The following is a 15314-nucleotide window of genomic DNA, read 5'->3' on the forward strand; positions in this document are numbered from 1 at the left end:
TTCAGGGTTATTTGGATAATTAAAGGATCTTAATTAACGAGATGCCAAAAAAGGGTTGTACTTGGATTCCTGGCTGATGGAAATAGTACCTGAACCGAACTGTAAGGTTCACTCTGCCTTTTGTCTGAAGTCTGCTGGGTTTGGCTCCAGATCATCTGTGACCCTGACGGATAAGTGGGATGGATGGGTGTTAAGGGCTCACCTTAGGACAGAAGGACACCCAAACAACTGTTAAGACATCTAAATATTGAAATGCTGCACTAATTTTACTTACTTGCGTTTTTCTTTTTCCCTAATGCTTTGGACTTTTGAGGCTCTAGTGGCTCGCCCATTTACTTACTCCGTCATTATCTGCCAGAATCTATAATGGCCGGTATAATTCATTATACTATAAACACACAAAATACAAACGGATCATATAATTTACTGAACCATTCAACAAATTAATGGGTCTGGAAAGAAAATGTTTCGGCACTCCTAAAGCCCCAGGCTGGTTGGTGGTGGTTATTTTAACCTGATGTCTGTTTTTGGTATATATTGCAAACACCCATGTGGGCGTGGCTATAATAGGACTAGGAGATGCATAAACACAACTAAGGATTCCGTCACTGACCCACGCACTGGTGCATGATGCGTCATTTTGATTGTCTCATCTCATTATCTCTAGCCGCTTTATCCCGTTCTACAGGGTCACAGGCAAGCTGGAGCCTATCCCAGCTGACTACGGGTGAAAGGCGGGGTACACCCTGGACAAGTCGCCAGGTCATCACAGGGCTGACACATAGACACAGACAACCATTCACACTCACATTCACACCTACGGTCAATTTAGAGTCACCAGTTAACCTAACCTGCATGTCTTTGGACTGTGGGGGAAACCGGAGCACCCGGAGGAAACCCACGCGGACACGGGGAGAACATGCAAACTCCACAAAGAAAGGCCCTCGCCGGCCACGAGGCTCGAACCCGGACCTTCTTGCTGTGAGGCGACAGCGCTAACCACTACACCACCGTGCCGCCCATTTTGATTGTAAAGTTTCAATTGACGTTGTACTATATTCTGTGGGTGTTCCTACTGAAATGAAAATATTGACCAATGCACCTTTTTTTTATTTTTTTATTTGATTTTCTTTTTAGCTCAGCAGTTTTACAAAAACAGACGAGTACATGTGCGAGTGTGTGTTTCCACTAAACATGCTGCAAACTGCATGAAATGGCGACTGGGAGTCTGGTACGGTATGCTCTCCGTATGGAGGATCTCGATGTAATTTGATGCTTTGTTAAAAAAAAAAAAAGAGGAAAAAAACCAACAGAACATCCAAGCTTGCTTTAGATCACTGTGTCTAAATTTTCAGGAATATTCATCAGTTTGAGTTGTTTTGAAGGGGGGAAAAATCACATTTTCAAGTGGCTGTTATTGTCATTTGCATTTTCATTTCTTGGCCTCCGTGAATTGCGACAGCATGAACAGGAACAGCAACATGGATTGAAAGACATGTTGAGACACAAACGGCAAAGACGTGACCCGCCTTATTTGCTTAAAATCTTGCTGTTTGTCACTGTTTTACAACCCCAACCAGGATTCGGTGTTGTTTGTGTGGTGGTCTGGGAAAACCCATCAGACGTTCCTGCAGCTGAATTTAAGCAAAAAAGCTTTTGGTCAAAATATTGCGTGGGGTTTTTCTTCCTCCTCGTTTTTACTCGGCCTTGTCTCGGACATGCAGGACTCATAATTTTATTTCAAGACCACAACTGTGAAATACTAAATTGCCTGTGCGTTGTCTGATTTATTTAACATCACTACTGTGATTTGGATGTAAAACTTCCTGCTTCAAATCCAACCAAAAATGCGACCCATCGCTAATTTTGAAATTTTCATTACTGTTAATGGCTGTCACCCCTCCCCCACCCCCTTTAACACCCATCGGCCTGGTCTTGGTCGTGACTCTGTCTCGGTTCAGGTGGTCTTGACTACAACACTAGTTTGAAGTATGGTGTTTTTTTTTTTTTAAACAAAGTCAGAATGTTCAAATGTTAACCCTTTGATGCAAAACATGGGTCAAAAGTGACCCGGCTGAGTTTTTATCTTCTATTGAGGTTTTTCACCCACGTGACCAAGTCATGTTAGGCTGCTATTTTGGACGTCAGGGCTCGAATCAGTTTGAATGCGAGGAAGGTGACAAACGAAAAACATAAAAGAAAAAGGAGCGAGATGCAGAAAACACCTTCACTATCCAGCGACGTAGGGCATTTACAGGGCGAGCAGAGGGAGAGGTATTTGCAAAAATTGAGGTTAGCAGGCTTAGAGAACGACGTTTACCTGCTTCCACCAGGATTGTTCACTGACGTTCGGAAGTACACGAAGCCCTCGTCTTTACCTGACTTCGGCCCACATGATCTGTATACCTATGTCGTTAAAAACCCATCGCCATACACAGGTATTGATCTGAAAGCGTATACGAGTTTGGATGCCTACAAATATTTTGTGTCAGGCTGGGTAACATGCCTACATCAGTGGGTCGTCCCTGGAGCCGGTGGTCGCCATCTTATTACAGCTAAGGTTTGTTCACATTTTCATTTACTTTCGGTCCTCAGGATAAACAAAATGTTATTAAATGTCATTGAAATAACTTCTTAGTCTGTTGAGACATGGCCCGTTATAAATTTGCTGTTACCAGGCAATGACCAAGAACTGTATTATTAGGGTCGGTGTCTGTGTTGTAGCAGTGTACTAGCAGCTAGCTGTTAGCACTAGCTAATGTCAACAGCATCGTAGCTAGTATGTTACTGTAGCAATGTTTACGTTCAGTCATCTGGATGACTGTTAAAACCTTTCAGTCTCAAGTTTTTCCTTTACTGGATTTACTAGTTTACTGAGCTAGCGCGCTCGGGCAAGCTGGGAGCTAGCGCGCTTGGGCAAGCTGGGAGTTAGCGCGCTCGGGCAAGCTGGGAGCTAGCGCACTCCGGCGCCGGAGCGCGCTAGCTCCCAGCTTGCCCAAGCGTGCTAGCTCAGTAAACTAGTAAATACAGTAAAGGAAAAACTTGAGGCTGAAAGGTTTTAACAGTCATCCAAATGACTGAACGTAAACATTGCTACAGTAACATACTAGCTACTATGATGTTGACATTAGCTAGCTTGACCTTCAAAATGGCGGACACCGGGGCGTCACGTGACCCTGTGACGTCAGGTGAAAAACCTCAATATCTTTGCAGTAAATTAATTCCATCATTCAGTATTCAAGGTATTCCTCAATTAACTTGTTTTTGATCATCATACATCCTTATTTTATTTTTTCCTTTCTTACTTTTTGAATAAAAACCCTTTTTGTATCACTACCCTTCTAATGCACAACATGGGTCAAAAACGACCTGCATTCATTTTCCAGGTTATTTCATGTACGGCTGAGTGTTTCTATGCTATACTTTTGAAATAAATTCATTTTGTCATTTACTTTTCCAAATATGCAGTAAATATCTTGTTTTTGTTTAGCCCAAATCATCATTTTTATTTTTCCTTTCTTAAGTTATGAACAAGCACAGCTTTTGTAATTCTACATCAAGTTTACACGCATGGGTCAGAACCGACCCGCATGCATTTACTCCAGCGTTTGGTGGGAACTGTGAATCGTGCTTGTGTCAGACATTTCACAGCTCAGCACAGCGCCCTTTGCCCATCGAATACATGTAAGTAATGTTTTTCAATTGTTCTAACATTACCTTAGAAAAAAATTGATGTTTAGGTTCCCTTGAGAGTGAGTCGATTACTCGTCAGAAAGTTACAAGTAATTACGATTAGCTACCGAGCTGTTGACATATTCTACTTTAGGTAGCTAATTTTATTGTAGTTGGCTTAGCTAACTACATAGTTAATAAATAAATAACTGGCCCCATTCACTGCTAAAGTAATTACTTGAAACAAATTATTATTATTATAGTATTAAGACATTTAATTTTAAATCACACTTGGATGACCCATGTGTAGTAATATAAAAAGCATTTTTGTTCATAAAGTAGGAAAGAAAAAATTAAATTAATGATTTGTGGTAATTAAAAACAAGATATTTAAAGAATACTTGGAATATTCAATCATAAAATAAATTGATTTCAAAAGATCGAGCAAAGAAAAACTCCGTCAGCATGAAATAACCTGGAAAATGAATGCAGGTCATTTTTGACCCATGTTGTGCATTAGAAGGGGTGTGCATATGTTTTGCATCAAAGGGTTAAACAAAAATAGCCTTGTGCCATATCTGTGAATTGGGTCCCCCCTCAAAGTGTAACAAGAAAAAAAACCCTGAATGAACAGCCTCCAAGAGTAATGATTCCATTTTTTTTTAGTATTATTATTATTTTTTTTGCCAGGCATTGTAGTCTTGCCTTGCTGTCCTCCTGAAGAGATCATGTTGTATAAGGAGCCAGTTTAAAGCTAGACCGCCTTTCGGATTTTTCAAGTGTAGGTCATAAAAAGAATTTTCCCGACACCCAATTATTTTTATTTAGTGGACCAAAAGCTACTGAAGTCAAATCACAGACTTCCAATTTAGTGTTTTATTTTTTAAATCGAACCATTAATGAATTTATCTCCACGTGTCCCTAAATTCTCCGCTATTTTTTCCTGCTTCACCATGACCCAATTCAAGATACTACGTCATGCATCACGTGGTGGGCTTTCCCCGTTCGCGCAAGGCATTGTGGGATGCAAATTTGAAACAGGAGAGAAAAATGGAGGACGTGTGTGGGTGTGCGAATGAAACGTGAAAGACCGACTACAGTAACGGAAAGCAAGAAGAAAAGACGTTGTGTTATATACGAAAGAAAGGAAACGCAGGACCAAACTAATAAATATCGGCGCTCAGCGAGCACCTCGGTGTGATCAGCTGTTCGTTTAGTGACAGAATGATGGAACTGTCAGTGCACGCTCAAAGGTAAACCTGCGCACACACACACACAGACTTCCTCGGTCTGCTTGACTGCGCGAAGCGAGCAATTTCATGCACGTTACTTTTTGCTCAGGAATCCCCTCAAATTAAATAACTTCCCAGCCACAGAATGGCCTGATGTTTTGTGAGATATTACAGAAATAAACTTATCACAATGACCACATTTCAGACCGAACTAAGTTTCACAGGTTTTATGAAATCAAAAGGCCGTCTAGCTTTAACAAGCACGACGGTGGTAACAATTGGTTTCCAAAAAAAAAAGGATAAAATCATGCGAGCTAAGTGTAATTTCCTCACACAGTGATGAAATCCTGAACTGAAAGTTTTCAGAAGTAGAAAACGTCAAATTTTGCCATGTGAAGGGTTTTCCCAGGCTGCCGCAGGTCATTACACACGGAGTCTGAGGGGAAACCCAGGGTGCACGCCTCTCTTCCTCAAGAGCATCGAAACTTAATTCTTTCCTCACTTAAAGAAGTTTGGCCTACATTTGCCTGAGTGGAGTTTCAGTCCAGCCTCCTCAGTCCCATTTCAGTGCTCCAGAATGACTTAACATGTGGAATACTTTATAAAAAAAAAATCCTCTGGTATCTGCTTTGACGTGCTTTTTACCTTTTTTTCTTTTTCACTCTCTTCTTCTATCTTTTATTTTTTTTTTTCAGCGTGGCTTCAGCATTGCATTCAGAAACTCCAGATCGTTACGAGCGCCTCACTTCCGTCTCCAGCTCCGTGGATTTCGAACAGCGAGACAACGTAAGTCATCGGTTACTTATTTCCCTCGTCTTATTCTTCCTGTTGCCCCGCCCACCAAATGGCGCATGATTAGAAACGGGTGCAGTCTGAGTGTGAGGCTTGTAAAGGGGCAATTCCATGTAAATGTCAACCTCACCATGCAAAAATAAAGCAACATGTAATACATCAAAACCACTCCCAGAGATATCACCTAGGCCTGTATTTTACAGATGTGAATAAGTTGAACCAATTTGTCACAAGAATTGTTCCCTTCGCCTTAATATGTCCGTCTTTCTTTCTTATAATGTAAACCCCAAGCTAAAATCAACTTTGATCATGTACAATTCTAGTGTTGTGCATGAACGCGTTCATTGAACACGCTCGTTTTTCCATGAACTTTGAACTGAACGCAACAACTTTGTAATGAAGAAAGAACTTGAACGTGAATTCGTTCAAATTATGCGACATGAACGACAAACATGAAGATGAACGAAACATGAAACCTGATGAATCGAGTGGCACGTCTACTTGCAAGATATTTTACGTTCTACTACTTGACTGTCAGTCTGATGTTGTTGTCACTCACTGCCCTGAGGTGCCGCGTGTGTGCAATGCATCATGGATAACGTAGTGTGAAGCCGGAGATAGTGGATGGCTCTATGATTTGGCTCCATACTACGTTACCCATGATGCAGCAGAGCAGAGTAGGCGTAACCCAGCGTTCCCTAGCTACAGGCAGCAGACAGCGCGCACACCACAGCCGGCGCACACTCACAGCAACATGGCCAGTGAAAGTTCAAGTAGCGGCACGGAGAACACAGATGAGACGGATTCTCCTCATGGTTATTTACAGCAATTTTACACAATTTCACACAAAGACTCAGACGGTAAAAACCTTACCTTTCTGTGTAAGCTCTGTCCACCTTTCCTGAAAAAAAACAAGTAAGAACATCGACAACGTCGTTCTCAAATTTGAAACGACACATTGAGTTGAAGCATCTGTCCAGTTTCAAAGCATATATGCAAGTCCTCGAGGATCAGAAGGGAAAGGGCAAGAAGATCCCCTGCCAAAATGCCAAAATCCAAGTCACACTGCCTGCAGCCTTCAAGAGTACCACTGTCTCCCAGCAGCAGGTAGATAAACTGATTATTGACTACATTGTGGAAGATTTACAACCACTAAGCAAAGTTGAGAAATCCTCGTTCATCAGACTAGTTTATTAGAAGTTACTGTTAGTTGAAACTGAAAGCATTTGTTTGAAGTCACATGTAACGTTTTGGTGCAGTGGTTGAGTCAGTGAAGAAATCAAAATATTTTGTCCCTTTTCCATATATGGTATGTACAATAACTTCCATTTTGTGTGATAGAATATAATATCTATAATATGTGAGTAGTTTTGAGCTAGAATGTAGCATATGATTTTAGTCTTTATTTTCATATCCCGCCTAAAAGTAAAATGAACTGAACTTTGAACTAGTTCAGAATTAAAACTATGAACGTGACCAGTTCACTTTTAACATGTTTGAACTGAACTTGAACTAGTTCAGAAAAAGTGTGAACTTGCACAACACTGTACAATTCTATATTATTGCCACAAGCCACAGAAATGTATGCTAAAATCCACAAAACAGCAAAACAATAGCCATCCTAAGTATTATTTAAGAACTTTGATAGTTTTAGCTGATATTTAGAGAGTTTTTCAAAGGGTTATGGTGGTTGAATTGCTGATTTTCTAAACATATGCCATGTCTATTTCAGACGCGTCACATCCATAACGGAATTTCGTCACATCCATAACGCTGACTTTTTTCCTTCCGAAACTCTGCATGAAATACAAAATATTTTAAACAAAGATTTTTTTTTTTTTTAATATTCACCTTGGACCCCTCTATCAAACGGATATCTCCATTTCGACATTAGGTTGACAATTTCACAGAGTTTGATAAAAATGTACAGTCACCCAAGAAAAGTGATACTTTTTCTGTCACATCCATAACGCATCTTTTATTGGCATTTTCTGGCATGCCCTAGATGTACTATGGGAATTGTTCTTGTTCTATCACTTCTCCAGTATGGTACAGCCTTAAAGGAACAGTCCACCGTACTTCCATAATGAAATATGCTCTTATCTGAATTGAGACGAGCTGCTCCGTACCTCTCCGAGCTTTGCGCGACCTCCCAGTCAGTCAGACGCGCTGTCACTCCTGTTAGCAATGTAGCTAGGCTCAGCATGGCCAATGGTATTTTTTGGGGCTGTAGTTAGATGCAACCAAACTCTTCCGTGTTTTTCCTGTTTGCATAGGTTTATATGACCAGTGATATGCAACAAGTTCAGTTTAAAAAAATTGAAACGTAGCGATTTTCTATGCTATGGAAAGTCCGCACTATAATGACAGGCGTACTAACACCTTCTGCGCGCTTCGGCAGCGCATTGATATCTGAGCTCGGTATCAATGCGCTGCCGAAGCGCGCAGAAGGTGTTAGTACGCCTGTCATTATAGTGCGGACTTTCCATAGCATAGAAAATCGCTACGTTTCAATTTGTGTAACTGAACTTGTTTCGTATCACTGGTCATATAAACCTATGTAAACAGAAAAAAAAAAAGCGGAAGAGTTTGGTCGCATCTAACTACAGCCCCCAAAAATACCATTGGCCATGCTGAGCCTAGCTACATTGCAAACAGGAGTAACAGCGCGTCTGACTGACTGGGAGGTCGCACAAAGCTCGGAGAGGTACGGAGCAGCTCGTCTCAATTCAGATAAGAGCATATTTCATTATGGAAGTACGGTGGACTGTTCCTTTAAATACTGGGGGACAATAAAACATGCACTGGGTCATTTGTTGCCATTTTGAGTTCAAGTGTCACGTCCATAACGCTGGAATTGCTCAAAAAAGGATTCCTGATTTCTCGTGAGGTTTTTTTTTTTTTTGAGAAAATGGATGCTCTAATTTGAATTAATGCCAGTGAGTTCAACATGGGACATTAAATTCGTCCAAGGCGGCATCAAACCTTTCATATCTATGATGATGAACTGATTGATTTTAGAAGCATTACAAACATAAATTCAAAGAAGCTTTGTTGACCCCGTTATTGAAAAAGCCGTCTTTGGATCCTGATGAATTTCAAAACTTTAGACCTGTTTCTAACCTGCCTTGTATCTCAAAGATCATGGAAAAAGCAGTGACTGTGCAGTTGATGGAGTACGTCCACAAAAATAACTTGAGCGAAGATTTTCAGTGTGCCTGTAGAAAGAATCCTAGCACAGAAACTGCTCTTGTTCGAGTGCATAATCTTGTAATGGCCATCGATTCTCAGATGACTGAGAATCTTTTACTGGACTTGTCGGCAGCTTTTGATGCTGTTGACCATGCCATCCTAATTCGCTGTCTCCGTAAGAAGTACCGTATAGCATTGCTAGTTCAGCTCTTAAGTGGTTTTGCTTGTATCTTTCTGACCGGATGCAGTTTGTTAGTATTGAAGGAACATCTCGTAGCAAACAGGAATGTGGCGTTCCACAAGGATCCATGTTGGGATCTCTGCTTTATTCTTTGTATACCTCTCCTCTCCGAGACCTTGCACGTGACCACCAGATGAACTATTACCTGTATGCTGATGACACGCAGCTATACGTCACCTTTAGAACGTCATCTGTTCCTGACATGGAATCCTCCAAACAACGAATTGAAGGTTGTGTGCGTGATCTTGATCACCGGATGTCCTGTAACAAGCTGAAGTTGAACAGAAACAAGACGGAGGTACTTGTAATATCTTCACATCGTGCAAGGCCACCTCTGCAATCTATATCAGTTTACGATAAAACCGTATTCTCCTCTGAGCAGGCACGTAACATTGGTGGTACATTTGATGATTATCTGTCTTTCCATGAAGTTCCACATAACAGCTACTTGTAAGGTTGGATTTTATCTTTGAAATGTTGCAAAGATCAGAAAGTATCTTACACCGGATGCTACCAAGATTGTCATCCATGCGCTAGTTACTGTAGCTCAAAGCGTGATTACTGCAATTCTCGGTTGTATGGACTTCCTTCACGTCTAATTAAGAAGCTGCAGCACATCTTGTCTCATTGTCTTTCAAGTTTGATCCTGTAACGCCAGTCCCTAAGGAGCTTCACTGGCTCCCTGTGGACTATCATGTAAAGTTCAAAATTCTGCTCCTGACCTATAAGACGCTTCATGACCTGGCTCCTGATTACTCCATCCGAGTCATCACGTCCCTGCCGTTCCTTCTGGAGGAATATCTTAAAGAAACCTTCTGTCAGTCTCAAGACCTGTGGAAGTCGTGCTTTTTTTTTTTTTTTGTATTGCTGCTCCTGAACTGTGGAACAACATACCAGAAGACCTCAAGGAGTGGACTAACAAACCTCGACTGCTGCAAACGAAAGCTCAGGATGCATTTGTTTTTAATCAGGCCTTTGATTTGTAACTTGTCTCCAGTGCTATTGAATTCCTGGAGATGGCACTTTAAGTCCATTATCATCATTAGAGGTATAATGGTATCCAATGAAGCATTATATGAACAGAATTTAGGAGATGCTCTGGAGTGATGTATCGTCCTATAGAGATGCCCCCCCCCCCCCCCCCCCCCATCGTGGTTGTAAAGAGTGCTTATAAAGATTGTGTTGCACATGACTCAGCAGTTTCTATTACTCTTGACCTGCATGTGTATGATTTTTGTGCATTGTGCTACAGCAACATGATTTGGAGAATTGCGTGAAGGAACAAGGGTACACATGTCCCTATTAAAGTCGATGGTCATGCCATTGTACAGATTTAACAAGTGTACAAGCAATAACACTGTTTTGATTTACAAGTTAAAAGGGTGCAGGTCTGATAAACATCTTGTGATTTTGTGTTTGGTCCATTTCTGGTCCTGGATACTGATGCGTTTTTTTTTTTCCCCTACCATAGCTGGGGGAGAAGAGATGTAGGCACTAGGACCATGCAGAGAAAGCCCCTGCTCAAAAACCAGAGTGGGTGCAGGCACTAGGACCATGTAGAAACGTCTCCCGCTAAAGCTGCTTGTTTTCCGTCAGCTTTGCTCTCCTCTCGTGCTCTCAAAAACGATTTGATTCAAACAATAGTCAGCAATGTCAGAACCCTGGAAGTGGCAAAAGATGGAGGACATATGACTTTTTTTGGAGGGGGAAAAAAGTGTCGTCTTCAGACACACTCCTATATTAAGTTAGCTCATGTTATGTTAGGAATATGAGATCACTTTGTAAGCATCTTCAAGTTACTAGCTAGCCATAAAAAGACTTTATTTTTTACGTTATTTCAAATGAGCAGTCAGTCTACTTGTCAAGTTTATTTGTATAGCGCTTTTAACAATAGACATTGTCGCAAAGCAGCTTTACAAAAAATTAAAGACTTTTAAACGAGCTAGTTTTATCCCCAGTGAGCAAGCCTGGGGTGATGGTGGCAAGGGAAAAACTCCCTCAGATGACCTGAGGAAGAAACCTCAAGAGGCACCAGACTCAAAAGGGAACCCATCCTCATTTGGGTGACAACAGTGTGATTTATAACATTTTAACAGTTTTAACATGAAGTCTGTTATAAACTGTTCATTGATGGAAACCTTGAGTGCAAAACTTGATGACAACTGCAGTCCCAGAGTTGGCAAGTCAACTGAAGTCCTCAGACATAAATGTATTACTGTAAGTGTCCAGGGCATCTTCCAAGTGCGACTTTCGACTGTCCATATGGGGCTGTCCTCCACAGGAGTGATGTGATGAGACGCCAGGCAGACGTAGGGCATCAGGATGGATCAGGCAGGTCTGGAGAACAGGAGAGGTCAGCATCTTACTGGTGTCTCAGGATCGACATGTAACTCAGAGGGAAGGGGTGGGAGAGAAAACGCAGGTTGTTAGGTATGCCCAATGTCCCCTAATGAGTAAGAACAGGATACATTTTGCACTGCATGCAAGCAGGGACTCTGGCAAAACTAAAAGGGGAGAGCCAGAAGGGAACACGGACATGAGGGCGCCCTGGGACATGAAGCATCCAGCCACTATACCGTCAACAAACGGGAGTGGGGGGATGCCAGCATCCATACATCCCAGTTTACCAAAACACACTCTGCCTGAGGATCCTCCAGATCTACTCCTTTACCTACTAAACTAATGAACAGAAGACTTGCTGCACTTCACTCAACATGTACGTCAGAGTAGTGAGGGGCAGTGGAGAGGGGAGTAAAACACATTCCAGAAAAAGAAATAAGCTCTCCAACTTTCTAATTAGTTATAAATCAATTAGAACTATAAATGGTTTATATGGCATTTTAATCTCTAAATCACTACAGTAGAACACTTTCTTGAAAGTATTTTTATTACCTCCGCCAAGGAGGTTATGTTTTCGTTAGCATTGGTTTGTTTGTTGGTTTGTCTGTTAGCAACATTACGGGAAAAAGTAATGAACGGATTGCTCTGAAATTTTTTCCAGAGGTGTGACTGGGCACAAGTAACAATCCATTAAATTTTGGCGGTGATCCGGATCACCTTCTGGATCCCGGATTTTTTTTTTTAAAGGATTCTTGGCGGAGGTCTGCGCTCTCCGAGTGCTTTTCTAGTTTGGAATTTTTTTTTTTTTGGTCTGTAAATCAACAGGAACAGCTGTCCCAGGTGACAGGCAGGGAGCAGGAACAGCTATTCTGGGTGATGGTCAGTGAATAAGAATAGCTTCCTTGGGTGATGGTCAGGGAGGAAGAACAACTTCCTTGGGTGATGGTCAGGGAGGAAGAACAACTTCCTTGGGTGATGGTCAGGGAAGAAGAACAGCTTTCTCAGGCGACGGTCGTGGAGCAGGAACGGCTGCCCCAGGTGACAGGCAGGGGCCAGGGTCAGGTTGTAGAAAATGGACAGGTGAGCGAATTACAAATTACAGAATCAAGTAATAAGGTAGGGGCGGCACGGTGGTGTAGTGGTTAGCACTGTCGCCTCACAGCACGAAGGTCCAGGTTCGAGCCTCATGGCCAGCGAGGGCCTTTCTGTGTGGAGTTTGCATGTTCTCCCCGTGTCCGCGTGGGTTTCCTCCGGGTGCTCCGGTTTCCCCCACAGTCCAAAGACATGCAGGTTAGGTTAACTGGTGACTCTAAATTGAGCGTAGGTGTGAATGTGAGTGTGAATGGTTGTCTGTGTCTATGTGTCAGCCCTGTGATGACCTGGCGACTTGTCCAGGGTGTACCCCGCCTTTCGCCCGTAGTCAGCTGGGATAGGCTCCAGCTTGCCTGCAACCCTGTAGAACAGGATAAAGTGGCTAGAGATAATGAGATGAGATGGAAGATTCCCTCATTTCTATACAACCGTTTATTTAATCAGGTAATTTAATTGAGATCAAGATTTCTCTTGCAAGAGAGACCTGAGTACAGCAGATATGGTGTCTTGCAAAAGTATTTATCCCCGTTGGTGTTTGTTCTGTTTTGTCGCACTACAACCTGGCATTAAAATGGATTGGTGGGGGGGTTGGCACCATTTTTGATTTACACAAGATGCCTACAACTTTAAAGGTGCAAGTTGTTGAGGGTTTTTTTTTTTTTTAATATATAAATAATACAACAAGATGAAAAAACAAATCTGGAGTGTGCATAGGTATTCACCCCCTTTCATATGAAATAAGAGCTGGTCCAACCAATTAACTTAAGTCACATAATTGGTTGATTAAGATCCATGTGTGTGCAATCAAAGTGTCACATGATCCATCACGTGATGTCTGTATAAATCAACCTGTTCTGGAAGGACCCTGACTCTGCAACACTACTAAGCAAGTAACATGAAAACCAAGGAGCCTCCAAACAGGTCAGAGACAAAGTTGTGGAGAAGTATAGATCAGGGTTGGGTTATAAAAAATATCCCAAACTTTGAATATCCCACAGAGCGCCATTAAATCCATTATAGCAAAATGGAAAGAATATGGCACCACTACAAACCTGACAAGAGAAGGCCCCACCCACCAAAACTCACAGACCAGGTAAGGAGGGCATTAATCAGAGATGCAACAAAAACACCAAAGATAACACTGAAGGAGCTGCAAAGATCCACAGCGGAGATGGGAGTATCTGTCCATAGGACCACTTTAAGCCGTACACTCCAAAGAGTGTGTGGGGGGGTGCTTTATGGAAGAGTGGCCACAAGTCATTGCATAAAGAAAAAAAAAAAAATAAGAAAACACACTTGGAGTTTGCCGAACAGCATTTGGCAGACACCCCAAACACAAAGAAGATTCATTGGTCAGATGAGATAAAATTGGACCTTTTGGCCGTCATAGGAAATGTCATGTGTGGTGCAAATTCAACACTTCCCATCACCCTGAGAGCACCATTCTTGCAGTGAAGCATGGTGGTGGCAGCATCATGCTGTGGGGATGCTTTTCATCTGCAGGGACAGGAAAGATGGATGACACTAAATCCAGGGCAATTCTGGAGGAAAACCTGTTTGAGTCAGCCAGAGGTTTGAGACTGGGACGAAGGTTCACGTTCCAGCAGGACAATGACCTGAAACATACTGCTAAAGCTACACTGGAGTGGTTTAAAGGGACACTTTTTAAAGGTCGTGGAATGGCCTAATCAAAGCCCAGACCTCAATCCAATTGAGAATCTGTGGCATAACTTGAAGATTGCTGTACACCAACGCAACCCATCTAACTTGAAGGAGTTGGAGCAGTGTTGCCTTGAGGAATGGGCAAAAATCCCAGTGGCTAGATGTGCTAAGCTAATAGAGACCTACCCCAAGAGACTTGCAGCTGTAATTGCAGCAAAAGGTGGCTCTACAAAGTATTGACTTTGGGGGGGGGTGAATACCTATGCACACTCCAGAGTCGTGTCGTCATCCCTCCCCCCTCAAAAATATTTTTGTTACTCATTGGATGTTGTAAAGAAAGCTCTGCTAATTTAATCTCCACCACTCAGCAGACTTCTTGCTTTTTCATTGATTTCCTTCACAGATGGCTGATCAGACTCGATTCACACTTAGTTTATATAACGTAACGTTTATCTAGGACCTGGCGTCCTTCCTTCTCCTTCAGCTGTGTGCATAAACCATGTCACTGATGATCGTGCACTTTTCGCATTGCTGATGGGAGGGGAAAAAAAATCGTGGGTGGAAGCTTCAGAGACTTCTTCAATTGGGGAAAGAAGTAGTGTGAAAAAGCACTTTCAGTCCTTTCACTCCAAGCTGAAAGTGCTGAGTAATTGTGGATGTGGAGAGAACAGTGACGTTTCTGTCCAGCGTGACTGGCATGCTTCCAGTAATCCTGTTCCTGCAGCTGGTTTTGATGCAGTCGGCGCAGGCCGCACATCTGCATCACTCCTCATAGGTTGATTCTGCTTCATTCTTATGCTTGTAAACGAATGAATATCATCAGCTGGGTGCTTTCTGGGCTTTTCAATTGCAAGGTTGCATCATTCCTGGCACACAAGCAATGTTTCTTGTCTTATTTGAGTAGTTTATGTACTGTATGTTTACACACATGCACTACCCTCTGCCCTGCCCACTCCTGGTCCTAATACATGTTTGTATCTGCTTTTCCTGCAGGGTTTCTGCTCTTGGCTGACGGCCATATTTCGAATAAAGTAAGTGCCTCTTTATTTATGTCGAGCGTGCCGTTAGTGACCAAACCAGCATGGTGACTG

At 42.2% G+C, this 15314-nt stretch overlaps 1 protein-coding gene across 7 annotated transcripts in view; it reads left to right on the forward strand.

The window, feature by feature from the left end:
- The window catches only part of LOC132899158 (CSC1-like protein 2), a 204383-nt gene that overhangs the window by 102551 nt on the left and 86518 nt on the right, over positions 1 to 15314 (forward strand). For all 7 annotated transcript variants that reach the window (XM_060940843.1, XM_060940842.1, XM_060940845.1 and 4 more), the window contains 2 exons: positions 5600 to 5690; positions 15217 to 15254. In XM_060940843.1, the coding sequence (XP_060796826.1) occupies positions 5600 to 5690; positions 15217 to 15254 (129 nt within the window). The remainder of the gene's footprint in view (positions 1 to 5599; positions 5691 to 15216; positions 15255 to 15314) is intronic.

The sequence above is a fragment of the Neoarius graeffei genome, chromosome 15 (genome assembly GCF_027579695.1).
Source record: "Neoarius graeffei isolate fNeoGra1 chromosome 15, fNeoGra1.pri, whole genome shotgun sequence".
In the NCBI taxonomy this organism is placed as follows: domain Eukaryota; kingdom Metazoa; phylum Chordata; class Actinopteri; order Siluriformes; family Ariidae; genus Neoarius; species Neoarius graeffei.